The sequence below is a fragment of the Eretmochelys imbricata genome, chromosome 9 (genome assembly GCF_965152235.1).
Source record: "Eretmochelys imbricata isolate rEreImb1 chromosome 9, rEreImb1.hap1, whole genome shotgun sequence".
In the NCBI taxonomy this organism is placed as follows: domain Eukaryota; kingdom Metazoa; phylum Chordata; order Testudines; family Cheloniidae; genus Eretmochelys; species Eretmochelys imbricata.
The window spans coordinates 25074132-25098038 of NC_135580.1; the positions used below are offsets into that span (position 1 = coordinate 25074132).

General features: G+C 39.1%; 1 protein-coding gene across 3 annotated transcripts in view; it reads left to right on the forward strand.

The window, feature by feature from the left end:
* PLCH1 (phospholipase C eta 1) overlaps nucleotides 1–23907 on the forward strand; it is a 131426-nt gene that overhangs the window by 102660 nt on the left and 4859 nt on the right. For 2 of the 3 annotated variants that reach the window (XM_077826414.1, XM_077826415.1), the window contains exons 12-21: nucleotides 6011–6082; nucleotides 8643–8737; nucleotides 9547–9644; nucleotides 12554–12733; nucleotides 12833–12940; nucleotides 13761–13885; nucleotides 14337–14421; nucleotides 17739–17885; nucleotides 18221–18300; nucleotides 20826–21186. In XM_077826414.1, coding sequence (XP_077682540.1) covers nucleotides 6011–6082; nucleotides 8643–8737; nucleotides 9547–9644; nucleotides 12554–12733; nucleotides 12833–12940; nucleotides 13761–13885; nucleotides 14337–14421; nucleotides 17739–17885; nucleotides 18221–18300; nucleotides 20826–21186 — 1351 coding nt within the window. Of the gene's footprint in view, nucleotides 1–6010; nucleotides 6083–8642; nucleotides 8738–9546; nucleotides 9645–12553; nucleotides 12734–12832; nucleotides 12941–13760; nucleotides 13886–14336; nucleotides 14422–17738; nucleotides 17886–18220; nucleotides 18301–20298; nucleotides 20359–20825; nucleotides 21187–23907 lie in introns of all 3 variants that reach the window. The other variant, XM_077826413.1, reaches the window with a different exon arrangement.

Sequence of the window (23907 nt, forward strand, 5' to 3'; positions counted from 1 at the left end):
AGGCCACGCCACAAGGAGAAGGAGCCCATTTCCAGATTGATAATCTCTTTTGTTGAAAATGAATTTACTGGTGAGACCAAAGCCCCACCTTGTCATGTCTGACTGTTAAAGACTTTTCCTCTGATCCCTTCCTCTTCTCACAAATTTGAACATTGATCTTTCCACAGGAGGTCACCAAAAGTCATCAGTTGTTCTCAGGGGATTAGTAATTATGATCAGATATCAACCACGCAGTTTCCCTTTTGAGCTAGAATCCTGCCACTTAGTACATTCTTTGGTACACACCTAATTGCTGATTAGGTGAAAATAACCAAATCTGGAATTAGGAAGTCAAATACATAAGTCACCAAAAGGTCATCACTTTGATTATTTACAAAAATGATAGTAATTTCCTCCAGGAGGGAGTCATGTTGGGCATGAGTCTTTCACCTTGGAGAAATTAATGACATCTGAGCTTAGCAGTTACATCTAATGAATATGAGCCAAGAAAATTGTTGAAGATGAGAGTGTTGCAGATATCAATGACTGTAGCCATATCCAGCCATTGAGTGGGATGCTGTCAACTAGCAGTATCAAATTTGAGGGCTTGTGTATACTTACGGGTAAATCGGCATTGCTGCGATTGATGCAGTGGTGTCGATTTAACGAGTCTGGTGAAGACAAGCTAAGTCAGTGGCAGAGCGTTTTCCCGTCAACGTCTGTACTCCACCTCCGTGAGAAGTGTACAGTAAGTTGGCGGGAGAGCATCTCCCGTCAACACAGCGTGGTGTAGACACCACTGAAAGTTGACCTCAGTTACGTCGACTTCAGTTATGTAACTTACGTAACTGAAGTAGCCTAACTTAGGTCGACTTCGACTTCAGTTATGTAACTTACGAACTTACGTCAACTTACAGCTTTAATGTAGACCAGCCCTGAGGCTAGACTTTTGCTGATTCATTAATCTGATACAATTTAAGTGGCCACTAATGATACCCATTTGTCTCTTCCCATTCCTGTCTGAAGCCTTGCTGTGCTTGACTGTGGCTTTTAGGAGTGATTTTTGGTCCTTTTGTCAGCTCAGAGCTCAGCAATGCAATAACAAGCCAACGTATCTGGAGGCTTAACTGACATCAAATGTTGACCTACATAGGAGAGAAACAATTGTAAACAAGAATTAAACTTTTATGTTTTGGTAATTCAGTAACTCATTAGCTAGCTCTGTTATACTAAGTGTTTGTCATTATAAAGCTAGTTTCAAATCATTTTCATCTGATTGTCGTACCTGAAAGGTATCTCCTGAGAAGATTTTTCCATTTGCTTTTGTTTTATTATGCAAATCTCATGCCCCTTAATTGCAGCTATCCAAGTGTCATTCATTTCCCCATAGCATTACCATGTTTTCAAAAACAGAGCATGTTATAGCACAAGTTTATGCCTTGTCCTCAAGTTAATATCACATAATAGAAGAGGAGCATGGTGTAATGGTTAGATTACAGAACTAGGCATCAGGAAATCAACATTCTGTTTCTAGATAGTCCACAAAACATAGGCCCTGATTCTGTGGTCAGACATGAAAAATGGACCTCAAAACTGGTGTAACTCTCCTTAGGGAATAATACAATAGTGGGGCGGGAAAGAGGCATTTCTTGGGAGGCACAGAGCCAATGTAATGTCCCTGTACAACCTGCCACCTTGCAGAACACAGTGTAGGGGCATGCATGAGGCAGAAAGGGACAGGGCAGGAAAGGGTGGGGGGGTGACTGGAGTCCACTGTACTTATGCACTACAATTTTGGCATGGTAGATGACCCATAGGGAGCTGTTCAAAGCCGTCATAAATTAGAGCAGCCTCTGAGGTGCTCTAAGTTAGGCCAAGGTTCAAGCATGCTCCAGCTCAGCACAGAAGCCCAGAGGTACAATGGTGGCAGGCAGAAAGCCACCTTTGCGCTGCCATTCCTAAGCTGCACCTCTTGAGGGGTGCTGTTCAGACACAGGGCCTTATGGTGTAATCTTAGGGTATGTCTACACTACGAAATTAGGTCTATTTTATAGAAGTCGATTTTTAGAAATTGATTTTATACAGTTGATTGCATATGTCCACATTAAGTCGGCTGAGTGCGTCTTCACTACCGTGGCTAGCATCGACTTACGGAGCGGTGCACTGTGGGTAGCTATCCCACAGTTCCCACAGTCTCCGCCACCATTGGAATTCTGGGTTAAGCTCCCAATGCCTGATGGGGCAAAAACATTGTGGCGGGTGGTTTTGGGTAAATATTGTCAGTCACACCTCCCTCTGTGAAAGCAACTGCAGACAATTGTTTCGCTCCTTTTTTCTGTGCAGACGCCATACCAGGGCAAGCATTGAGCCCACTCAGCTCAGCTCACCATCACCGTGGCTGTTGTGTCCTGGGTGCTGCTGTCAAATCACTTAAAGAGACTCCATCAACCTGAAGTCTAGTCACTTTTTAAAAAATGAATTGAAAGCAGTTCAAGAAATTACATTTGCCTCTGAGTTCAGTTTTTGAGATTTTATCACCTAATTTTCCTACATTTTGTTGTTTTTTTTTCTCTTCTCTGTGCTGTGTCAAAGGCCCTTTCAGAGATCAAATGCTGTCAAGTGTGATTTTTTTTAAAGTTCAATTTCCATGTCTATAAAATGAGTTTAATAACACCCGCCTATTTTACAAGGGATTTACGAGTCTTAATCGATTTATATTTGCAAAGTTTTTGCAGATCCTTAGCTGCAACTTGCTTCAGAAGTATGAGAGATTGTTATTAATAATCTACTTCAAAAACTTTGTGTAAATAGTCCTAGAACAAGAAAAATAGTCTGTCCAGAGGAAAAATAGGTGATGTCTTTTGACCTTTTCTTTTTGACCTGGCACAACTTTCTGTAAACTTTTCCTTGAATTACCATAATCTATGAATTTACTGGAAAGAAAGAACATACTGAACTGTGTGTCTAATTGCAGTCTGAGGCAGCTGGTCACTTGTGAAGGCTAATCACTGTAATGGAAAGTACTAGCTGTACCAAGTCTGTACAAACTCCAGAATTTGTATTTTTGGCATAAGAACCACAACAAAAGTACAAAAGCAGAAAGATTTAAACGAAAGTGGTCTTTACCTTCTAGTACCACTGATTCCTTGTGCTTACTGTCACGGGGTTTTTTCCCCTCTGTGGCTTTGTGCACTATCCTTTCATTTTTGGAGATATGAGTTCAAATCCTGTTCAGGCCACAAATGAAAACGATCACCAGGATCCCAAGTGGGTATTTGTTTGTATCAGAGAAGCACTGCACATTTGCTTGTCCTTGTTCAGGAAAGGCCCTGGACTGGAAAACAAGGCTATTAGTAGGATTTAAAAAAAAAAAAAGGGATTAGAGATGAGTCTTTATATGAATAACAAGAATATCCACAAGTACATTGGATAGTGTGAAAATAAGGGATATATAAACAATCATGCTTCAGGACATGGAGAGTATAAAAACAAGGGATATGTAAACAATCATGGAAACCACTAACTGCTGGGGTTAGAAAAGTATGTGCACAGTTTTCTGTCTCAGGAGTTTTATACCTTCCTCTGAAATGTCTGGTACTGGCCATTGCTGGAAACCATATACTGGACTAGATGGCCCACAGACCTGTTCCACTGTGGCATTTCATACATTCCTATGTGTCGCACAGCAGGACTGAAGTGCATTGGCCAAGCTGTCTTGAGAGTTCTCTCCCATACTATTATCTGGATCTAGCCAGTCCTACTAGTTCCTTAATTCTAAAAGTGCCAAATTTAAACAAAATAATAGAAAGAAAACTCATAAATAATGTGTATATTTTCACAGACATCTCAGTTACCTGGCAATAAGTGTAATGCCGTCTGCTAGGAAATGGAATCTACAACTAACAATGAGAAAAAGTATTGAGAAGATCAGCAGAAGCTGTAAGACTTTTGACACTAGGTCTACTACTGGTTTTGACTTTGCAGATTTGACACTGTCAACGGCTATACTATTATCTAAATAACTCTGCTAAGAGTTTCCTCTACATACTATGCCTTGCAACTTACGCTAGAAATAAATGTATGAAAATTATGCATACAATTAGCAACCTTGTCTGGAGCCAAGAAAAATATCTAATGCCTCTAACATTCTGGTAATTAAAAATACATCGCAACCCATAGCTGCACATTGAATAACTGGAACTATTTGGATTCACATTGTGAAATGTTGGGGGAATATTTTCAATATCTTTAGGTTTCTCTTCAGCTCTTCAGACAGATGAAGGGATGTGTTTTTCCAACAACAAAACTGGATACTGCCAGTGATCATCAAATTGATGTCCCAGGGGATATTTCTATACAAGTGAAACTCAGGTGGCCTAACAAACTCTGCACCTGTCCATTTTTTTCAGCTTTTAATGTGTCCTTTATCTACATTTTCAAATGCTGCAGGATTTTTGTATTATTTTTTGGTCCATCTGGATTCCATTCCTTATGATTTCAATTCAACTCCTGAGACATCTTGCTGATTCATCTCTTCCTTTTGCTAAAGGGACCCCACAACCCTGCTGTTACCTCATTAAAACATGTACTTATTGCTTGCAAATAGCCCCATTACTGGCATCTGCAAAAAGCATTAGCCTCTAGATAATGTAACATATGTGTTGCCTGCTCACCTGGGTAATAATTGTTTCAGAGGCTGCTTGAGAAACGAGATAGTCCACAAGCATGCTTAGCCTGAGTAAAATTAACTATGTAATGAATTGCCTAACCATTCAGAATCCTCAGAATTTACTGATAACCATGGAGTTGCTAAGTCAAGAATATTCTTTGTGGTTTAGGAAATCTAAAAAAATCTAAAAAATCTAAAAATCTATTAGGACAGATTTTAATCTCATTTAGAGGACCTATATCTGCAGTGCTTTGTAGCTTGTGTCTTCATGTACACTTGTGCAAAGTGTATGCACTGTGGCTGTAAAATGATACCTTATCAGAATTATGCACTCACTTACACTGGTGGTAAGATTTTACACCCACTCACTTTGCAGAAGTATATTTGGTGACACAAGCTGCTGAGACAGAGAGAAAAATTAAGCCCACTGTTTCTGCATATTTGTAATTCATTGACTTCAGTTTAGTGACTCCTGATTTACTTACATATGGGAACAGAATTACTCTTAACCTGCATGGTTTAACTAGGAACAGGAGTAATTTAGTCCTATGCGATAGTGTCCATGGCAGATCAACTGATCTAGAAATGCATAAAATGAAAAATCAAGCTTGCTCTCCATTAACGACCTGCTACTGTTATCGATCATGCTGTGGCCTTCTGTACTCGGAGCATCTATTTGTATGGTGTCCCTCTGAATCCACTAATTCTTGAATGGCCGCTATGTGCTTCTTCATCTATTCGCAGCAAGCAATTGATGATGAAGTGATAGCAATAGTTAGGAAAATGGCATTAGGTGGAGGAGAGAGGAATATTTTTGTCTGTTAAAAGAAAAGCAGAGAGAAATTTGGAATCTCTCCTATTTTAATCATTAATGTGGCCTCCATCACATTCAGTCTGTAAAATGAGGTTTCATCAGCTAGCCTGAATAAAGATGATGTTGCTGATTTCCCATCATCAAAATGCACTTATGAGAAAGAATATCTCCTTCTGTTCTTGTTTTCTGGTCTTCAGTTAGTTTTAAAATGCTGTTGGGTTACTACTTGTACATTTTCCCTACCATCAGTGGTTGCCAAGTCATTAATAGTATAAAGCAGCAGAAAAACCCTGTATTACAGATGCAGATTTAAGTTTACATCCAAAGCTAAGTATTTTGGGTTTAGGCTTCAACAGCTTCACTTTCACTCTTATTCCCCCCCTGTAATTATTATATTATTTTAATAGCAGTGTCACATACAAGAATGCATATTAGTGTGAAAAATACATCTTTTTAAAGATTGTAGCAAACTTAAAAAAATTACAGAACAAAGACACTTCCTGAGGTGGCTTGAAAAATATGTTCATTGTGCATTTTTCTTTGTACAGAACCGAGACACAAAAGAAAGTGGGAAGAAATCCCATAGCCGCTCATTAATGGGCAATTTTGGGAAACACAAGGTAGGTGGAACTGCAGTGTCTCATATCTGTTGTTTGTCTAAGGGTTAATAAATAGAGGTTACTCAATAACCATGGCAGAACCAGGTCCTATACTTCTGTTTTGTAAAAGTGTAATTTTTCATAGCTTTTAATTGCATTTCAGATAATATCTGAATTTTTGTGGAGTTGCATGATCTGATTCTTTAATCCATTATACCATTTTTATGGCAGAATAACTCCATTTAATCATGCTGGTTTAATTAAAATGAAATCAGTGAAGTTACAGTAGTGTGGAAGTTGTATAATGGAGAAGAGAATCAAGCCAATTTGTAATTAGATCATAAAATTGCACTGGTTTAAAACTAGTAGGTTTTTGTTGTTGTTGTTGTTGCTTCAGCTAAGTGCACATGTTCACAATCTTTGTTTTTCAGGGAACTAAAAGGTGAGCAATAAGAAATTCTGTCCATTCAATACACAGGTGATTTCTACAAGTAACATACACGCTAATGGGCATTACACATTAGAATCCAGTGTACACCGATGAGAGAATAAATGCTCTGTACTGGGATGCCAGATAAAGAAATCAGTTGCTAAAAAACTGAAAGTACTGGCTACACTGAGGAGTGGAAAATGTTTTAATAATTTAATTACTTCAACTAATTATTCTAATTGGATGTAGCCAGTTGGATGCCCCATTTACTTCATATCGTTGCTGAAATAAATAAGGCAGAGTATTATTATTTTTAATGACTATTGCAGACAGACCAAGACAGACTTAGAATAACTTAACTCTTAGAACACTGTCATTTTCCATGCGGGCAGCCAAAAGGATGCTTAGGAGGATATGTAGTAGTAATATTCTTCACATGTACAGAGACCTCCAACTGAGACTCTCAAAACTCTAAGCAGACATTAATGAATTCTCACAACAGAACAGATTTCTGGGTAGCTTTAAGTGGATACACTGTGAAAAAGGGTAAACTGAGGCACAGGGGATTGAGGCCAATATTTTTAAATATTAGTACCTAAAATTACCTACCTAAATCTAAATTTAGGCTCCTAAATAAATGACCTAATTGGAAGCTGTGTGTGCACAGCCCCTGTGAAAATCAGGATACTTACAAGTGTATTAAATGTAAATGCTTTGAAAATTTGGAACTTTGGAAATCAGGGTTAAGTAACTACATCAGGTTCACTCAGTGAGTCATTGACAGAGCTGTAAGTCAAATTCAGGAGTACAGACTCCCAGGCCCCTAGATTTAAGACTAAACAGCATACATAATCTATAAAAGGGTTGATCATTCTATTTCAGCACAGAGGACAGCAGGATCAACTCAGTTATGGTCATTATTAGTATACCATATTAAATGAAATAAAATCTGTGAAGTTCAGATGGAATGTAATAGGAGTAATCTGCGAGAGAAAGGAAAAGGACTTCTCACTTACACAGTAGCCACTTAATACTGAGAGGGGAAATTAAAGAGCTCTTTGAACTGTAGTCATAATGTCACTGAATATGTAAGAATGTTGAAATCAAAGGTTGGAGAGACTACACTGTAGAGAAGATATTTTCAGTAAACTGGCTACTTGTTGGCATCACAAAAGCTACAGCTGGCAATCATTATTGCTATTTAAAAGAGAGATGCTTATGAAAAGAGAAATATTAGCCTTTTTATTGTAGATAGAAATTTTATTGTGTATTGTATGGAATTAGAATCTTTTGATCCTTTCCTATCCTGTGTGGCTCATAAAACAGAAACAAGCTTTAAGATGTTTGAAAATTTTGCCTGGAGACTGTTTGTTCAATTCTTTGTGAAAGCATTTGTTAATCTTCTCTTATAAATGGCGCAGAAGTCATAGCTGGAAGCAATGCATTTTGTATTTGTGTTGCTGTCTATTAAAGATCTTTTGCTGTTATTAGATATACTATGGTACATTAGAAACCCAGTATGACCAATACTAGTTTAGTGGAAACAGCAGTCATAACTTTGGTTTTATTACAGGCCAAATGTTGACTCTCCTCATTTTTGTCCCCCACCTATAAAATTCCCTAGCTTCTTCTTTGGCCTCATTAGCCTTTGCAAAAGCACACATGCAGGTTATTGGTACCAAAAGTATAGTGCAAGTGAAGGAGGAGTGTAAGGTGATAGTGGGTCCAAGGGTGAGGTGGGACTCACATGGATGATGCCTATAAACCCTGTCCCAGATTGCCACACTGCTGCTTTAATCCATGGAGTGCCTGTGGAGTGTGAAGACCTTGGATTTTGTGAGAGTAAAAATCAGGGCACAAGAGCTGACCCCACAGATCCCATCTTGGCCATCTCTTATCCTGTATTTGCAGAGTTGCCAGCAAGAATGTAGCCCCATGTTCTCTAATACATTACACTGAGACAGTAAGATGATGGCCATTGCATATTTTGAATCGAAACCAGATCTGTTATTTTTTTTAATCATAGAAATGAGATATATAAAATACCAGTCAGGTCACCTTGTGCATCTTTGGGACATCTTAAACTTCATTTAATGTCAGTAAAGTGTGGTGGATTTACATGGCAGATGGATTCATTGATTTCCCCAACAGAAAGCTGTCAAATCAAGGTCCAAATCTCATAGCACATCTGATGATGAAGAAAGTCAGAAAAATTCTTCTGGAAAGGAAACTGGGCAGTTGTACAGGTCAGAAATCCCCACAATTTTTCACTTCATTGAAAACTAGAGACATGTTTGCCATTAAATGTCCATATTATGCTTTATGCCATCTCAGTGACCTAAGTCAGTTCTCAATAGCAAATCTGTTGTGTCGCCTGCATTGTTGAAATGTATTTCCTTAAAGTATGTATTTCCTTAAATGTATTTCCTTAAAATACTGAGTTACATGGTGTTTCAGTGAAATGCAAATAATAATGACTCTTAAATTAAATAGAAATGGTGCAGCAATACTTTGCTAGTGAAAAAAAGCCGGAGTCAATTTTACATGAAAATAGACTGAATAAAAGCACATCATAGCCTCTCCCAGTTCATTACAGCTGAGAATGGAATAAATGCATTTTCAAGTATGCATTTATTGCATTTAAAATGTCCCTTTTGCTGATGTTTTTTCTAAAGCTTGTTGCCCACCTTGTTTTTGTTAGTATAACAGAATATCTAGAATGTGTATGTGTGTGTGTGTGAGAGAAAGACAGAGAGAGAGAGAGAGAGAGAGAGAGAGAGAGAAACAGGGGTTTGGAATGAACCATAATCTTAGAGATTGCCCCAAATCCTGTTTAGTAAGCCTGTTGCCTTTCCTTTATTTCTTGCTATTTAAACTTATTTTTCAGTTAGGAAATAGCTATAGTTAGTATAGTATAAATAGATATAACCGTGCTCAGCTGTGAATTAATTTTTGATAAGTTGTGAAAAGGAATTACAGGAGAGAGATTTAAATAATTTTTAAGTATTAAAAATAAAAATCGGCTTTGTTTTTAATATATAACGTTACTCAACAGGTTGGGCCGCCGGAGAAAAACCATGAAGTTGTGCCGTGCTCTTTCTGATTTAGTGGTGTACACAAACTCTGTGGCAGCCCAAGATATAGTAGATGATGGTGAGACTGGGGATGTAGATTTTACTTATATAAATGTTGTTATTTCACTTGATTATATATTTGGATGGGACACATGCCTATGGTCTTAAGTTTCCTCTATTTTCAGAGAACTTTTAAAAGTTGACCAGGTAGCTCATCAGTTCTTGCCATCTATCTTTGTCCATGTGAAAGACAATATAACACCTTCCTTTTCTTCCCCAGAGAAATGTGCCCTCCCGTGTTTCTTCAATTTCCTTGTGAGTTTCATAATTTAGTAATCTTCTCCCTGCGTGATTCTGGGAATGCAGACTCTTCCAGGAGCAGCTTGTATAGTTTCACTGTATTATGAGATTTATCTTAGCTTTTATTATAACAGTATGTACTATTATTTAATATTGATATTATGTAGTGCCCAGAGGCCGCAGTTGGGATCAGGACTCCATTATGCTAGGTGCTGTATAGAGGTACACATGTCTCTGCCCCAAAGAGCTTACTGTTGTTTTATTAGACAAGGGAAAATGGAAATTGACAGGGCTAAGATGGAATTTGAAGAGCAGATAGCCAAAGATGTAAAAACAAACAAGAAATTCTATGTGTATGTCAGCTTGTATGGGAATATATGGGCTTTCGGACTACCAGTGAGTAAATGGAGCAATTAAGGAGGATAAAGGCATTGCAGAGAATCTCAGGCCAAGAAACCTAAAAGTGACTAGTCGTTTTGGGTGAATTTTGGGTCTGACATTCAGATGCTGAATGCTTAGTATTTTCTGAAAATCAGGCCCCTTTAGAGTTTCTCATGTTGGGCATCTCCACCTAGAATACTGTGCTTAGTCCTGGTCACTGTAGCTCAGAAAAAAGACAAAAATGCTCAGAGGAAAGATTTCTGCATTAAAAAAAGATTGAAAAGACTGGGTCCCTTTCGAGAGAAGATGAATAATCGGAGGTGTGATTGATATAGAGGTGGTAGACTGGGTGCTTCAATTTACCCTTTCATATAAAACAAGGACTTGAGTACATTTGGTGAAACTGAAAGACAATAGATGTAAAATTGATTAAAGAAAATACTTCTTCACACATTGCCTAATAAACTAGAGGAACTCATTGCCGCAAGATGTCGTTGAGTCCAAGAGCTTAGTAGCATTTTTACTAGGATTAGATGTTCATATGAGTAATAAGAACATGCACAGTTTCAACAATAGGCTAAACGTTTTTATAGGGGAACTAAACCTTCATGATTCAGGGCACAAGACAACAACTAACTAACAGGGCTTGGAAGAAACTTGTCCTATGACCAGATTATTCCACAATCACTATTAAGGCTTTTGACACCCCCTTCTGACGTATCTGGTACTGGTTACTGTCAGAGGTCTAGCTGTGGATCACAGGTCTAGTCTTTTAGATCAGCTCCTCATTTCCTAAGTGCTGAAAGTGAACACTTGTTCTTTTAAAGGAATATAAATGCTTTTCTATTGGCTGCAAACATTTCTTAATTTCTGTATCAATTTTTACTGCCTTTTTCAACTCTCCCAGAACAGTAATATAAGCAAAGACGAATTATGCCACTGAGCAGCTTTAAATATCTGAAAGTGACAGATAGTGCTCAGTGGCTCTGTTTAATTAGAGTCTCTGTCTCTATATGGAAGATAGAAAAAACAAATTCAAGTGCAAGGGTTATTTCTGCTTTAAAAAAATACTATGCAGAGAATTATGAACCTACATTCAAAAGCTCTTCAGCCATAGAGACAAGCTATGTAAGAGTGCAGGACAATGCCTACTGACTTAGGGAAAAGTGAGAATCAGGATAATGTTTTAGGCCCCAAATGAAAACCCAAGCTTTCATGCAAATATTTCCTCTAGTGGAATGAATTTAGGAGACTGTGGATTGCATAGGCATTCTCCTCCCATGGATCTGGGGGATCCACAGCGAAGGGCATCCCCAGATCCATAGAGGAAGGAGCTGACTTTCTGTGGGGCTGAGCTGATTACTCTCTCCACCTGGCTACAAGGCTTCAGCAAGATTTTAGCCATGCTGTCATTGTCTGAGTCCTCTGTAGCTTCTTACCAACAGTTCCGGTTGGGGCTTTCCAGGATATGATGCATTTTCAATTAACATTGACTCCTGCCTGGTTTTCCACATAAGCCTGGAAAGCAAGAGGCCGAGCAAGGGACAGTCCTGCAAATGGAGCTTGGTGCCTTGGTCCATTCCGTCCCATTCCAGCCCTTGCCCAAATCCCTGTAGAGGAAAGACCTTGTGGCACACACTTGCAGGTGAGATAGGGCAAGGTTACAGAAAGAGCATAAGAGCAAGGCAGTGCTATTCTGAGGTCTATGTGATCTGTCCTTCCAGGGGCTCCACAACCCCCACACATAAATCCAACCTGCCAGCCAGAGTTCCATTCCTGATTCCACATCCATGTTCTTGTCTGACTCCAGTGCCAGCAAGACATGGTGGAGCCTGAATTCCCTAGCTTCTTCTTTGGCCCTGGCTTGGAAGGTTGAACTTCACCCAGCTTTCTGGTCCATACAGTGATTTATGGAATGATGGGGTGTGTGGAAGAGGATTGTCAAAGCCCGAGGGGATTTGCAGGCTGTCAGGAGGCAGCTGAAAGGTGTCATGGGTATATGGAGGTAGGATGAGGGAGAACGTAATCATACGTATGGAAAGAGTTTGTTCATTATACAGCAGCTTTATTGAACTCAACACAGTTTAGGAATATTGCCAAATGGGAATTAGAGGCTATACTGTATATCTTTTCCATTTGATCTCCAGCTGTAAGAGGTATGATGATAATCTATCTGTGAATCTAGACTAACTCCACTGATGTCAGTCCAAATTACTCTAGAGATACACCAGTGTAACTGACCTGTGAATATAGCAATTTGTCTCACAGTTGTTATTCTTGTTTTTTTTTTAAACTATAAACACATAGGGACTATGGGAAATGTGTTATCATTCAGTGAAACAAGGGCCCACCAGGTAGTGCAGCAGAAGTCTGAGCAATTTATACTTTACAACCAGAAACAGCTCACCAGAATCTATCCATCTGCATATCGGATTGACTCCAGCAATTTCAACCCCATACCATACTGGAATGCTGGTTGCCAGCTGGGTAGGTGTTTTATGTATGTAATGTTTTCACATGGGCTTTATGTTAAATGCAAGTTACAGTTACACTTATCAATGATTCCTAAATCTCTTAATTCAACAGTGGCATTAAACTACCAGTCTGATGGGCGCGTGATGCAGGTTAATCAAGCAAAATTCAGGATTAATGGCAACTGTGGGTATGTCCTCAAACCTCAGCAGATGTGCAAAGGTAATGTCACACTGCACATTTATTATTATTATATCAGTTATTTTAGAAAATGACTGTGCAGTCAGTTTCCCATTATTTTGCATTTAGAGCTAAATATCTAGAATAAAACAAGGAATTAAAACAAGAACTTGCATGGGAGCTTTTTGACACATATATAAAATAATTAACTTGGTTTGCAGCTGACTTTTTAAATGATTAATGAAAGGCACATTTGCAGTGTTTGCTATCAACCTTAAAAAAATGACTGCCAACTTTATGAATATGTAAATACTCTAATATGATCTCTCAGAATTAATCTAGGTAAGTTATTAGCACCCAGTCTTGTGATATGCTGGGTCCCTCCTACAAAATGTAGACCAGCCTGAGCAACTTGGGAGGTGAAGTTACTTAACACCCCATAGCAGTCAGCTTTTACGGCCTGATCTGTCACTGAAATCAATAGGCGTCCTTGTATTTCTAGAACAGGAATCAGTTATCCTTATGCTCATACAGTGAGCACATTTCTATTTGTTTAGGGTTTTGGTTCGCCACCATCATTTTAAAATCACATTATTTCTTTGACCCAGATTAACACTGGAACTGGTAGGATCATTCTCGTAAAATGGGCCTATGTAGTTATTGGTCCTTGAATGAGCCCTTTGCATCAGGGCGAATGTCATTCTTAGAAATTAAGTTATAGACTGGAGGCCCAGTCAAGCATGTGATTATATGATGTTATTTATTCTATGCATTCGGGAGGGTAGAAGTTCTGTTTTTTTCTCCTGTATAGGATTTCTAATATTAAGGGTTTTATTTTTTCTCATTCTCTGCAAACTTCTAGGTACATTCAACCCTTATTCCGGTGATCCACTTCCTGCCAACTCTAAAAAGCAGCTTATTCTCAAAGTCATTAGTGGACAGCAACTACCTAAACCTCCAGATTCAGTATTAGGAGACAGAGGGGAGGTAAAGTAGTTTGAGTGATACTAAATATTTTTTTCCACTATAGCTGCCATAGTACGCTTAGGAGTGACATGGCAGCATTTGTTCTAAAGAGTTTTTCTCTTAAATTAAAATATGCCAGTAATTTTCAGATGTTCAGGATTTGCACATTAGATCTGCATTTTTCCCACAATCCCTGTATTCTATATATTCTGCTGGTTAGTATTTCTTTAGCTGTTAGCACTGATCTGAAAGTTTATTCTACCTAGCCACATATCCCAATGTCACAAAACAGCAGTGATGAAACCTACATCATCTTGTAGTCTATTGTGGCATTTCCCATAATCACACTACTGGGAAAATCACACTGAGCAGTGACTTAGCAATCAAATGTGCATTTATGTGAGAGTTTAATAGAAAATAATCCTGTATATATAACAATGAGTTGCTTTTAAATTGTTGTTTTTTAAAATAGATAATAGATCCTTTTGTCGAGGTGGAAATTATTGGGTTACCTGTAGATTGCTGTAAAGACCAGACCAGAGTGGTTGATGACAATGGTAAGATAACGTACCCTCCTTCCTCTTTTCTATAGTAAATTATTGAATAATTATGCATGACTAGAGGTACACAGAATAATTTACCAGAGACGCAAAGAGTGACAAACATAGTATTTTTTGGTCACACTTTATAGTAAAACAATATTTATCAATAGTTTATAAACAGTTAATAAACAGGTCAAAAAGTTGTTTAAAATAAGGGCATATAACTATCTATAAAACCTTTACTGACATAGAATCATCAATAAAACATATTCCTCATGTCTATAATATGCTTATAACTTCTATTAATCATTTATTAGCCTTTTATAAGTTATTTATAAATGTACCCTTAATATGAAGTACAACCATATTTTCAAATAATGAAAAACATATTGCTAGATCAATGCAGAGGCGAGCTGTGGAATGCTGGGGTGACAACTGCTGACCTACTAATCCTTCAGGGATTGCATGGACTTTCTTCTCATTTGGTTTAAGCCCCACCTATACAGGGTTTTTAAGCATTCTGAGAAATTGCGTTTAACATCAATTCCAGCAAAATCAGTTTCAGCTGGCCATTGCTGATACGGTTTGGACAAAAGTGTGTTAGAAACTGTGTTTAGCCCAAATTTCTTAAAAGTGTAAAACATGTCCATGCTTAGACATGCTAATATGGTTTGGTCAACCAATGTAAATGGGGCCATACTATGCTGTAATGTAGGGCGCTACATAATGCAGTTATTCAGGCATGGTTTGCCATGTCCATATTGGCCAGCCAAACCAAGTTAGGAAGTGGTTAGACTCAGAATTTTCCACACTCCAATAACAATTGTGTTATGGGACCCAGTTACTTCACTCCTCTGATAGTTAGAAAGCTTTGTCTAATTTCAAGCCTAAACTTGTTGAAGGCCAGTTTATATCCATTTGTCCAACATTTCCCTTAACTTAAATAATTCCTCCCCCTCCTTGGTGATTGCCCCTCTGATGTATTCATAGAGAGCAATCATATCTTCCCATAGACTTCCTTTTGTTAGGCTAAACAAGTCAAGCTCCTCAAGTCTCCTCGTGTCAGGCAGGTTCTCCATTCCTCTGGTCCTCCCAGTAGCCTTTTTCTGCATCTGTTCCAGTTTGAATTAATCTTTCTTAAACATGGGAGACCAAAACTGCATGTAGTATTCCAGATGAGTTCTCACCAGGGCCTTGTACAATGGTAATAACACTTCCCTGTCTCTACTGGAAATACTTTGCCTGATGCATCCTAGGATTGCATTAGGCTTTTTCATGGACACATCACGCTGGCGGCTCATAGTCATCCTATAGTTGACCAATATACTCATGTCTTTCTCATCCACTGTCACTTTCAACCAATAAATCCCAAGTTTGTAGCAAAAATTCTTGTTGCTAGTCCCTACGTGCATGACCGTACACTTTTCACCATTCAATTTCATCCCATTTCTATAACTCCAGTTTTCATGATTGTCCTTGTGTGATATTCTGATCCTTCTCCATGTTATTATGTCCCTGATGAGTTTGAGAATTACCTTCTAGTGATTGACAAGGGTGAAATTTCCTTGCTGATTTTTAGCTTGGTCTGCAGTTTTTGATAGTATTTGACTATAAATTATTGTTGACTTGTTCCTGGCATACACCTAGGGACAGGAGGAGGCTAGCACAGAGCTACTCTGCCAGCTCTTCTCTTGCCAGAGGGTCTCCTTGTGTAGAGAACATTTCCTGAGGCTGTTTTCTCCCCCTTTATGGCCCTTTTACCCCACCAAAGCTATATAGAGGCAACAGGGCATAGATAAGAGTCAGGCCCTGAATATTTTAGTCTTTTGGGGTCTAGTCTTCTCTGCTACATCTATGTGTAATTCTCTCTCCAATGGTTATTGAATTATACTCTTAGGGACAGATTCTGACATGCTTGCCTCCTGTTAAGTAATACTATAGTAATACCTTGTTATGCTGGTAGTCCCATTGAACACTAACACTGGTGAAGGTACCCATAGTGATTAAAATGGGACAGTTTGCAGGGTAAGTTATTACATAGCATGTGAAAGAGGTGGCAGGATCTGGTCCTTAATTAGGCAGGTAACATAGTTATGACGTATTCAAGCCCACAGTCCCTTTAGAGTGAAGAATGGGCTGGAATTTCCTAGCTAGTGAGAGGAGAAGAAAACAAGGTTAACCCTTCAATTTTTAACAAGAGTCCTGGGAAGAGGGCATGTGTGAGTAGTAACTGACCTGTTCACGGTAGAATCATGGAAACAGCGACATGACAAAAGCTGTCTGCAGGTAAGATGACAACCAACACCAGAACCAAGAAAAACAAAATGGTTAAGAAAAATTCTGTATCTGCAGTCAACTATATCAGTCAGATCCTGTATTAATTTTTTTTCACATCAGTGTTAGACTGCAAAGCTTGATAGCACATGGAACCAAGTGACTATCTTTTGATGGATGATATATTCTTGGATCTTGAGCTTTAAAATTTTGCTTTCTAGCCAAAAATTGCAGAAGTGGGAAAAATAAGATAATGGAGTGGTTGAGAAGGGAGAATGCCTTCCTCACAATCTCTTTCTTTTCCCTGGACTCTGCTTATGTCTCCTTTAGGTAGAAGTCCCTAGTACCTATCGTACATACATGCATGGTATATACAAATAATGAGAAACAAAATGAAAACAAACCGTGCCATAGAAGCCTCTCTGCCACATCAGCTCCTATGGGACACAAGGCTAGCAACAGAGTGGAACGGCCAGGGAGATGTGGCTGTCAATTCTCATGAATGGCAGTGACCCGTGGAGAAACACAGGGATAGTTCCTGGGCATGTTGGCCCATCTCAGCTTGACCTATCACACTAGTAGCACAGCAATCTGCCCTGCCATGCTGCCACATGCAGACTCTCTGCCAGATGCTCAATCCAGACCCTTTCTGTAGTTCATAAAAGCTGCCAGAGAGATACCACTCATTTTTCTGCATATGGGTCTCTTTGCACAGCTGCCTTGGCACATCATAGTGCATTGTAATTTACACAGACTGCATTAGTAGCTATTCTCCTCACTCCATCCTCTGGGCTTGCCAGGCATACAGCTCAACTCCCATGTAGCAACCACAAAGCAAAGCTCCCACTTAGAGAAGGGACATGGCTATGTTGCAGCTTCTTCATTTATTTGTCTGCTAGTGACTCTTAGGGATTTTATGGGAAATAATGTACATTCACTTGTGCATCAGGTCTGTTTGAGTGGCTGGTTTCCTTACCTCTGGTGTTTCACAGATAATGACATCATCATCGGCTGCTGCTTTTGTATTTTCCTGACTTTCTATTCTGTTTGTCCCATAGGATTTAACCCTGTTTGGGAGGAAACTCTCACTTTTACCATCCACATGCCTGAAATAGCTTTGGTTCGATTTCTTGTTTGGGACCATGATCCTATTGGTCGAGATTTTGTTGGACAAAGAACTGTGGCCTTCAGCAGTCTTGTGCCTGGTTAGTTCCACTCATTGACTTGACTTTGATATTTAGTTGAAAATAGAAGAAAGGATAGTTTTGTAGTTAAAGCAGAGAATGTAAAATGGAGATAAATACTTATTTACCTCACTAGGGGGTTGTAAGGCTAAAGTCATTAATGTTTGTGAAGCCATTTGAGGTTCTTAGATGGAAGGTGTTATGGAAGGGGACTGTATTATTATAAATAAACAATTGCTCAGAGTTACTGTATATGTAATGTATAATTGCAAAAGACATTGTATGGACAGCCTTGCTAACTGCACATAAAATACATAGTGCTGATTCTTTGTTACTTTGTTTTCTCATTTTATTAGGCTATCGTCATGTGTACTTAGAGGGACTGACTGAAGCCTCCATATTTGTCCATATAACAATCAATGAAATCTATGGAAAGGTAGGTATACATGGGAACTTAAATACTTTACAAATGTTTCTATATCGTACTGCTGGCAACAATGGATTAAGATGCATCAGTATAACCTCGTAGAACTAATGTGGGCTCTGACTGATTCCTACAATTTTGGAACATGGCATTTTTTATATTGGATCAGACCAGTGGTCTATCAAATCTAGTGTCCTGCCTCTGGCAGGGGCTAACACCTAACGCTTCAGAGAAAAGCAAAATATACAAAACAACAGCAACAATAACAAGAGAGATAGGGCCTAATTCTCCACTGCTCTGCACCTTGTGTCATCATTTATACCAGTGCAGTTTCACTCCCTTAGCCCTTATGTAAATGACTGCACAAAGCACAGGGTGATGGAGAATAAGGCCCATAATATAAAATTCCCCCCGCCCGACCCTTGCAGAAGATCTCTTTAACCTCAAAGCAATATCGTTGCCATAATCCTAGCACGCATAACAGTGAATCCTCTTTTCTTTGTCACCTAATATTAATTTCTCACCTATGTACAGTATGTACATCCCTATAGGCTCATTTTAAGTTACTTTATTTTTAAAAAGTAATTGTCAAGAGCTGTAGTCACACCATTAGTTCTGGGTATTTGACAAGACATTTTAAACTCCAATTTTAATTCTCAACCATTTAAGTTTTAGCATGTGAAGTGTTGTTGCTTTTCTGTTTTTTCAGATGAAAAATTTTAAAACTTCAAGTTTTAAAATGAAAGCAAAAGCTCAGTCCATTACTCATTATTTCAGCGTTAGCTACCTCTGTTCAACTCTTTACAAGAGGTATACAAGTTACTATAAATAGGGGGTTAAAAGAATTACCAGAAGTCAATGGCATAGATAAGATAATTAAAACAGAGAGGGGTACCAAGAACAAAAAGGACTTTCATTTCAATGACTATATTTAGATTTATTTTTTAAGGAGTGTGAAAAGAGGAATTAGGTAGCTCAGAGTCTCTCTCTCTGCTCAGAGCAGATCTAAACAACAAGAGCTAAAAGCAACACCACCAGCACTTTGTATGCACTAGAGCACCTGCAGTTGCTCCAACTAGTAGATTTGCGTCAGCGGAAACATTTGAAAAGGTGAAAAGGGAAAAGGTGAGTGTAGACGGGGCCTAGGTCACCAGTTTTAACACCGTCCGACCAACAGTGACTGAATTCGTGACCATTTCATAAACATCCTGCCCTATGTTAAATGAGTTGGCGATGTCAGTCCAGATTCATGTGTACAAGAGTTTACCCCACAATTGGCACTCTGGTCTCAGCATATACGTGGGATTGAATGCACATGGGAACTGAATTACTTGCTCTTACCTCTGGAAGTGGTCCCTTCAACAAAGGGTGGAGGCCATTGCTGAGCAACTTGCATTGACACTGCCTGGGCTGTTTCTGTTCTGTGGAAACACAGAGATCCTCAGTCTCCAAAGTGATCAGTCTGGCATCTTTCACCAACACTAAATCCATCTTAAATGAAAATTAAAAGGACTGAAGAAAATGTATAGGGGCTCACAGGATCTGTAGGTATTCAGATGCACAAGTGAATACAAGTGAAATCCCATGTCACTGACGTTCAACTGGGATTGCTGTTTGGCTCACATACACTTCAGAGAGGACAGAGTTAAGGGGAAAAAAATTTCTGAGTAATTTCCTAGTATAATTGGGCTGAATGGTAGCACTAGGAGAGGATTTAAAAAACACCCTGTAAGGCTTGAGCTTTTCTGTTTAAAATTTTGCTCTGCCACCAAATGCTTACTATAATGATGGACTGTATTGTTTTTTTTACAAGCTATATTTAATACTTTCCATACCCTGTATAACCGAGGATACCGAGTGAAGTGTGTATCTGAATGAGATTGGTGTAAGACTAATAATCTATTTTAAATGACTTAACTATAGAGAACTACTTACACCACCTATCTTGCTTGCTTGTGTCACAGCCTTGAAAACGTTAGCCAAATATGTTTGCATTTGTTTTCCTTTCAGTGGAGTCCTTTAATCCTCAATCCCAGTTATACTATATTGAACTTTCTAGGAGCCACTAAGGTAGTCTTCATTATCATGCACTTTGCACTTGCTGGGCACAGATTTATCAAACAGTTCCCAGTCGCATGATGTACCATAACTACTATATCTCTTCATTCCTCATTAAGAGACTGAAATATTTAAATGTTGCTTTGATCAGGCCCATGTCATAAAACTCTATGTTAATGGGCAGCCTGTCACTACAGAGCATTTCTTACAATCTTCTCAGCTCTGATTAGGAAACTTCTAGTAAAGATCCACAATAATTATAGCAGGCTGCCTTCCGAATGAGGGGGAATTCATACATGCACGAATTCATGGTGACCTATGCTGATTGTTTCCTGGTCTGAATATGTGTGAATTAGTTGGTGTGAATTTTTGCTTTGCTTTGCTTTTTGATGTTGCATTCATGATTCACACATATGTATTCAATAGCAGTTTAAATCACAGGCTGAACTTAAAGAATGTGTTTGTTTTCTTGTTTTCAGAATAGGCAGCTGATAGGACTCAAAGGGTTGTTTAACAAGAATCCTAAACACAATTCTGCTGAAAACAATGGGCATTACGTGCGGAAACGATCAATTGGTGATCGAATTCTCCGACGCACAGCCAGTGCTCCGGCAAAAGGCAGGAAAAAGAGCAAAATGGGCTTTCAGGAAACTACAGAAATGAAAGACGGTACCTCTGAGCCAACAGACATGAAAGACAAGGAAGGAGTTATAAGGCGTACAACCAGGAGTTTGCAAGCACGTCCTGCTTCTATGCCAGTTGACAAATTCCTTCTGATGGGATTGTCTTCCCCAGAATGTGAAACGGTTAAAGACACCAAAAGAAAAGAAAATACCTCTGGTAAGATGCTTCCAAAGTGACTTTTACTGCAGTAGCTTTAAAACCATTTTATTAAACTCAGTACTGCAATCCTCATATGAGTAGTTCCATTGAACTCATGTGAATAAGGACTGCAGGATCAAGCCCAACAGGATGTAAAATGACTGTTATGCTTATCAAAGTGATATGCAACAAAACAGTCACTTGCATTTTTAAACTTCTTCCTGTATCCTGACAAGTGAAACCCAAGAAAAGTTTCCTCTCCCCAAACTAGGCAAATGGATTACAGTATTTTCCACAGATTTGCTTAAAGAACACTTGTCAAGTTTCTTTTCATGATTTAAAAAGTTAGTTTATTAGCAGTTGATTTTTTAAGTATCCTTTAGAAGCTTGAAGATGAAATCTACATCCTTGCCAAAATTGTTTTTTCTTCAATCATTTTCAAGCTCTGGGTTTGTTACTGTGAGTTTATGCATGAGAGCTGGCATTGTGTATTTTTAATTTTTTTATTCAAGGGAAAAAAAGCAGGAAGCATTTGTTTTGGAAAGAAAAAAAAGCATTTGTTTTGTATATAAAGAAAAACATGGACTTTGCAAACAGATGTAAAAGGGGAAAAAAGTAGGTCAAATTTTTAATCTAAGAACCTTGACATTGTCCTTTAAAATTAACTTTACAAAATTATAAACCTGGATTTTATGTGGAAAATGGTGGGCGAGGCTGGAATCTTAGTTATTTTTTATATTCCTAGATTAAATATAAACGTTCACATGTAGTATGTTTTGATTCTTGAAGTTACTCAACACAAAAGTATTTAAATCCACTCGGCCTGAGTTTGATATCTGATATACTGGGGTGAATCCAGTGGACTTTGGTGTAAAACCTGGGCAAATGAAATGCAGACCCAGCTCAGTGTGCCAAAGAGGTGACACAAACGAGCATCTGAATAGTTCCAGAAAGTCTGTAATTGTGTGGTATTGATGTCTGAGACCTTTTTGTTCCTGATCCAGAGCTCTCACCCAGTCTGAAACATCTGAGCGGCACTTTTCGTTCTGCAAATACTCCATTCAGACACCTCCATGGCTCCAGGGCTTTGCCATACCCCCTGCACCCTTGCTCCAGGTTCGGTGCTTTTGGCAGTGCAAAGCAGCAGTTCAGCACTCCTGTCTTACCCACTGTAATCCGAAAGCCAGATTAGCCCCTTCATACTGTTCCAGTAATATAAAAAGGCTCTTCACCTGGCAGGAATGGCCCCTCAGGGAATAAGGGGTTTCTTCAGATAGTGAAGAGCTGCCCTCTTTTCAGTTCCCTTTTCAGTTCTTGATGCAGGAAGCATGCTTGGACCATATCGGTGGCAGAAGGCATGGCCAGAGTGTGCCTGCATTCTGGTTATTCTTGGCTATGGACTGGCACCCTACAGAGCCATTGCAGCCACTCTTAAATTAGAGCAGGCTTAGCCAGGCTCCTAGCAAGAGAAAGTCTATAGCCATAAGCCATCTTTGCCCTACTTCCCTGCGTTCTTGGAAGAAACAGAATCTGGTCCCTAGCTTTTAAAAGCTGATTCTGGCGGAGCAGTGAGCAAAATGAAAACAAAGTTTGCCATCCCCCTGTATTCCTCCTTCAAATAAGTCATTAGGGAGGAATGGGAAAATCCCAATAAAGGATAAGACTTAGTTAGCAAGCCCTGAAATTCTGCAGAGTCCTAGAATTCAAAGGTTCTCTCTTCTTCTGCCTGAAGGCTGTTGCACTATGGGCATCCCTGGTAGAGGATGTGGTAATTCCTGAAGACTCTACAGGCAGCTAGATAGAAGACATCCTTAGAAGGGACTTCAAAGCTTCTTCAGTGTTCTGTGAAGCAACAACGTGCTAGAGACACAGTGATCTGGTGTGATCCTCATAAATGGGCCACATCACAAAAGTGAATAAGCTAAGTTATCAGCAGATAGACAGCTCAGAATGGTCCATGAACCAAGCTGATATCCAGGGAGCTAGGCCACCCCGAAACAGACCTAGTCATGTTCAGCCAGAACACAAAGGTGAGGTTATTTTTCACCAGGGAACCAGACTAAATGTCACTGGAAATAGATTGTGACACAAATAGACACAAATGACTGAATCAGCCTCTCTCCGCTTTCTCCTTCTTTCAGTACTCGGAAGAGTGATTCAGAAGATTGGAATGACTGTGGCCTTCTCCTTTTTAATCTCCCTCAATTTGCTAAGAAGGCTGTGGTTCTCAGAGCTAGTGGAGCTGTTGCACAGGCAGAATGTACTCCATGGTCCAACAGGCAGGCTCTCCTGTTCTCTGACCCACTTTTGTATCTCTGTCCAGATTACTGAACCTCACAGTTTGGCTAATGAGTGACAAGCGTTAAACAAGATGGAATACTCCTCGACAGTTATAGACTCTCTTAGTGTTGTGCAAGTTTTCCATCCTCTTGGCCTATGTAAGAATTTGGATAAAATTCTCCTACCAGCATCGGGATGGATCAGCCCTGAAAACTAAACAGTCCAGGCCCTCTGGATTTCTGCTAGATGGCCTAGATTTGGGCCTAAATCCTCCCATCATCATACCTCACACTGCATTGTTAAAATGTGTCTAACACAGACTCTTCCAAGTCTTGTGAGAAACCAGCTGAGCCTGACGGCAGTACCTCAATCCAAAACAACCGTTAGGCCAATTTTCTGAATCTGGGTTCTGACTACAGTGCTACAGGTGTCATCCTTGTGAACTGATGTCATCCAGTT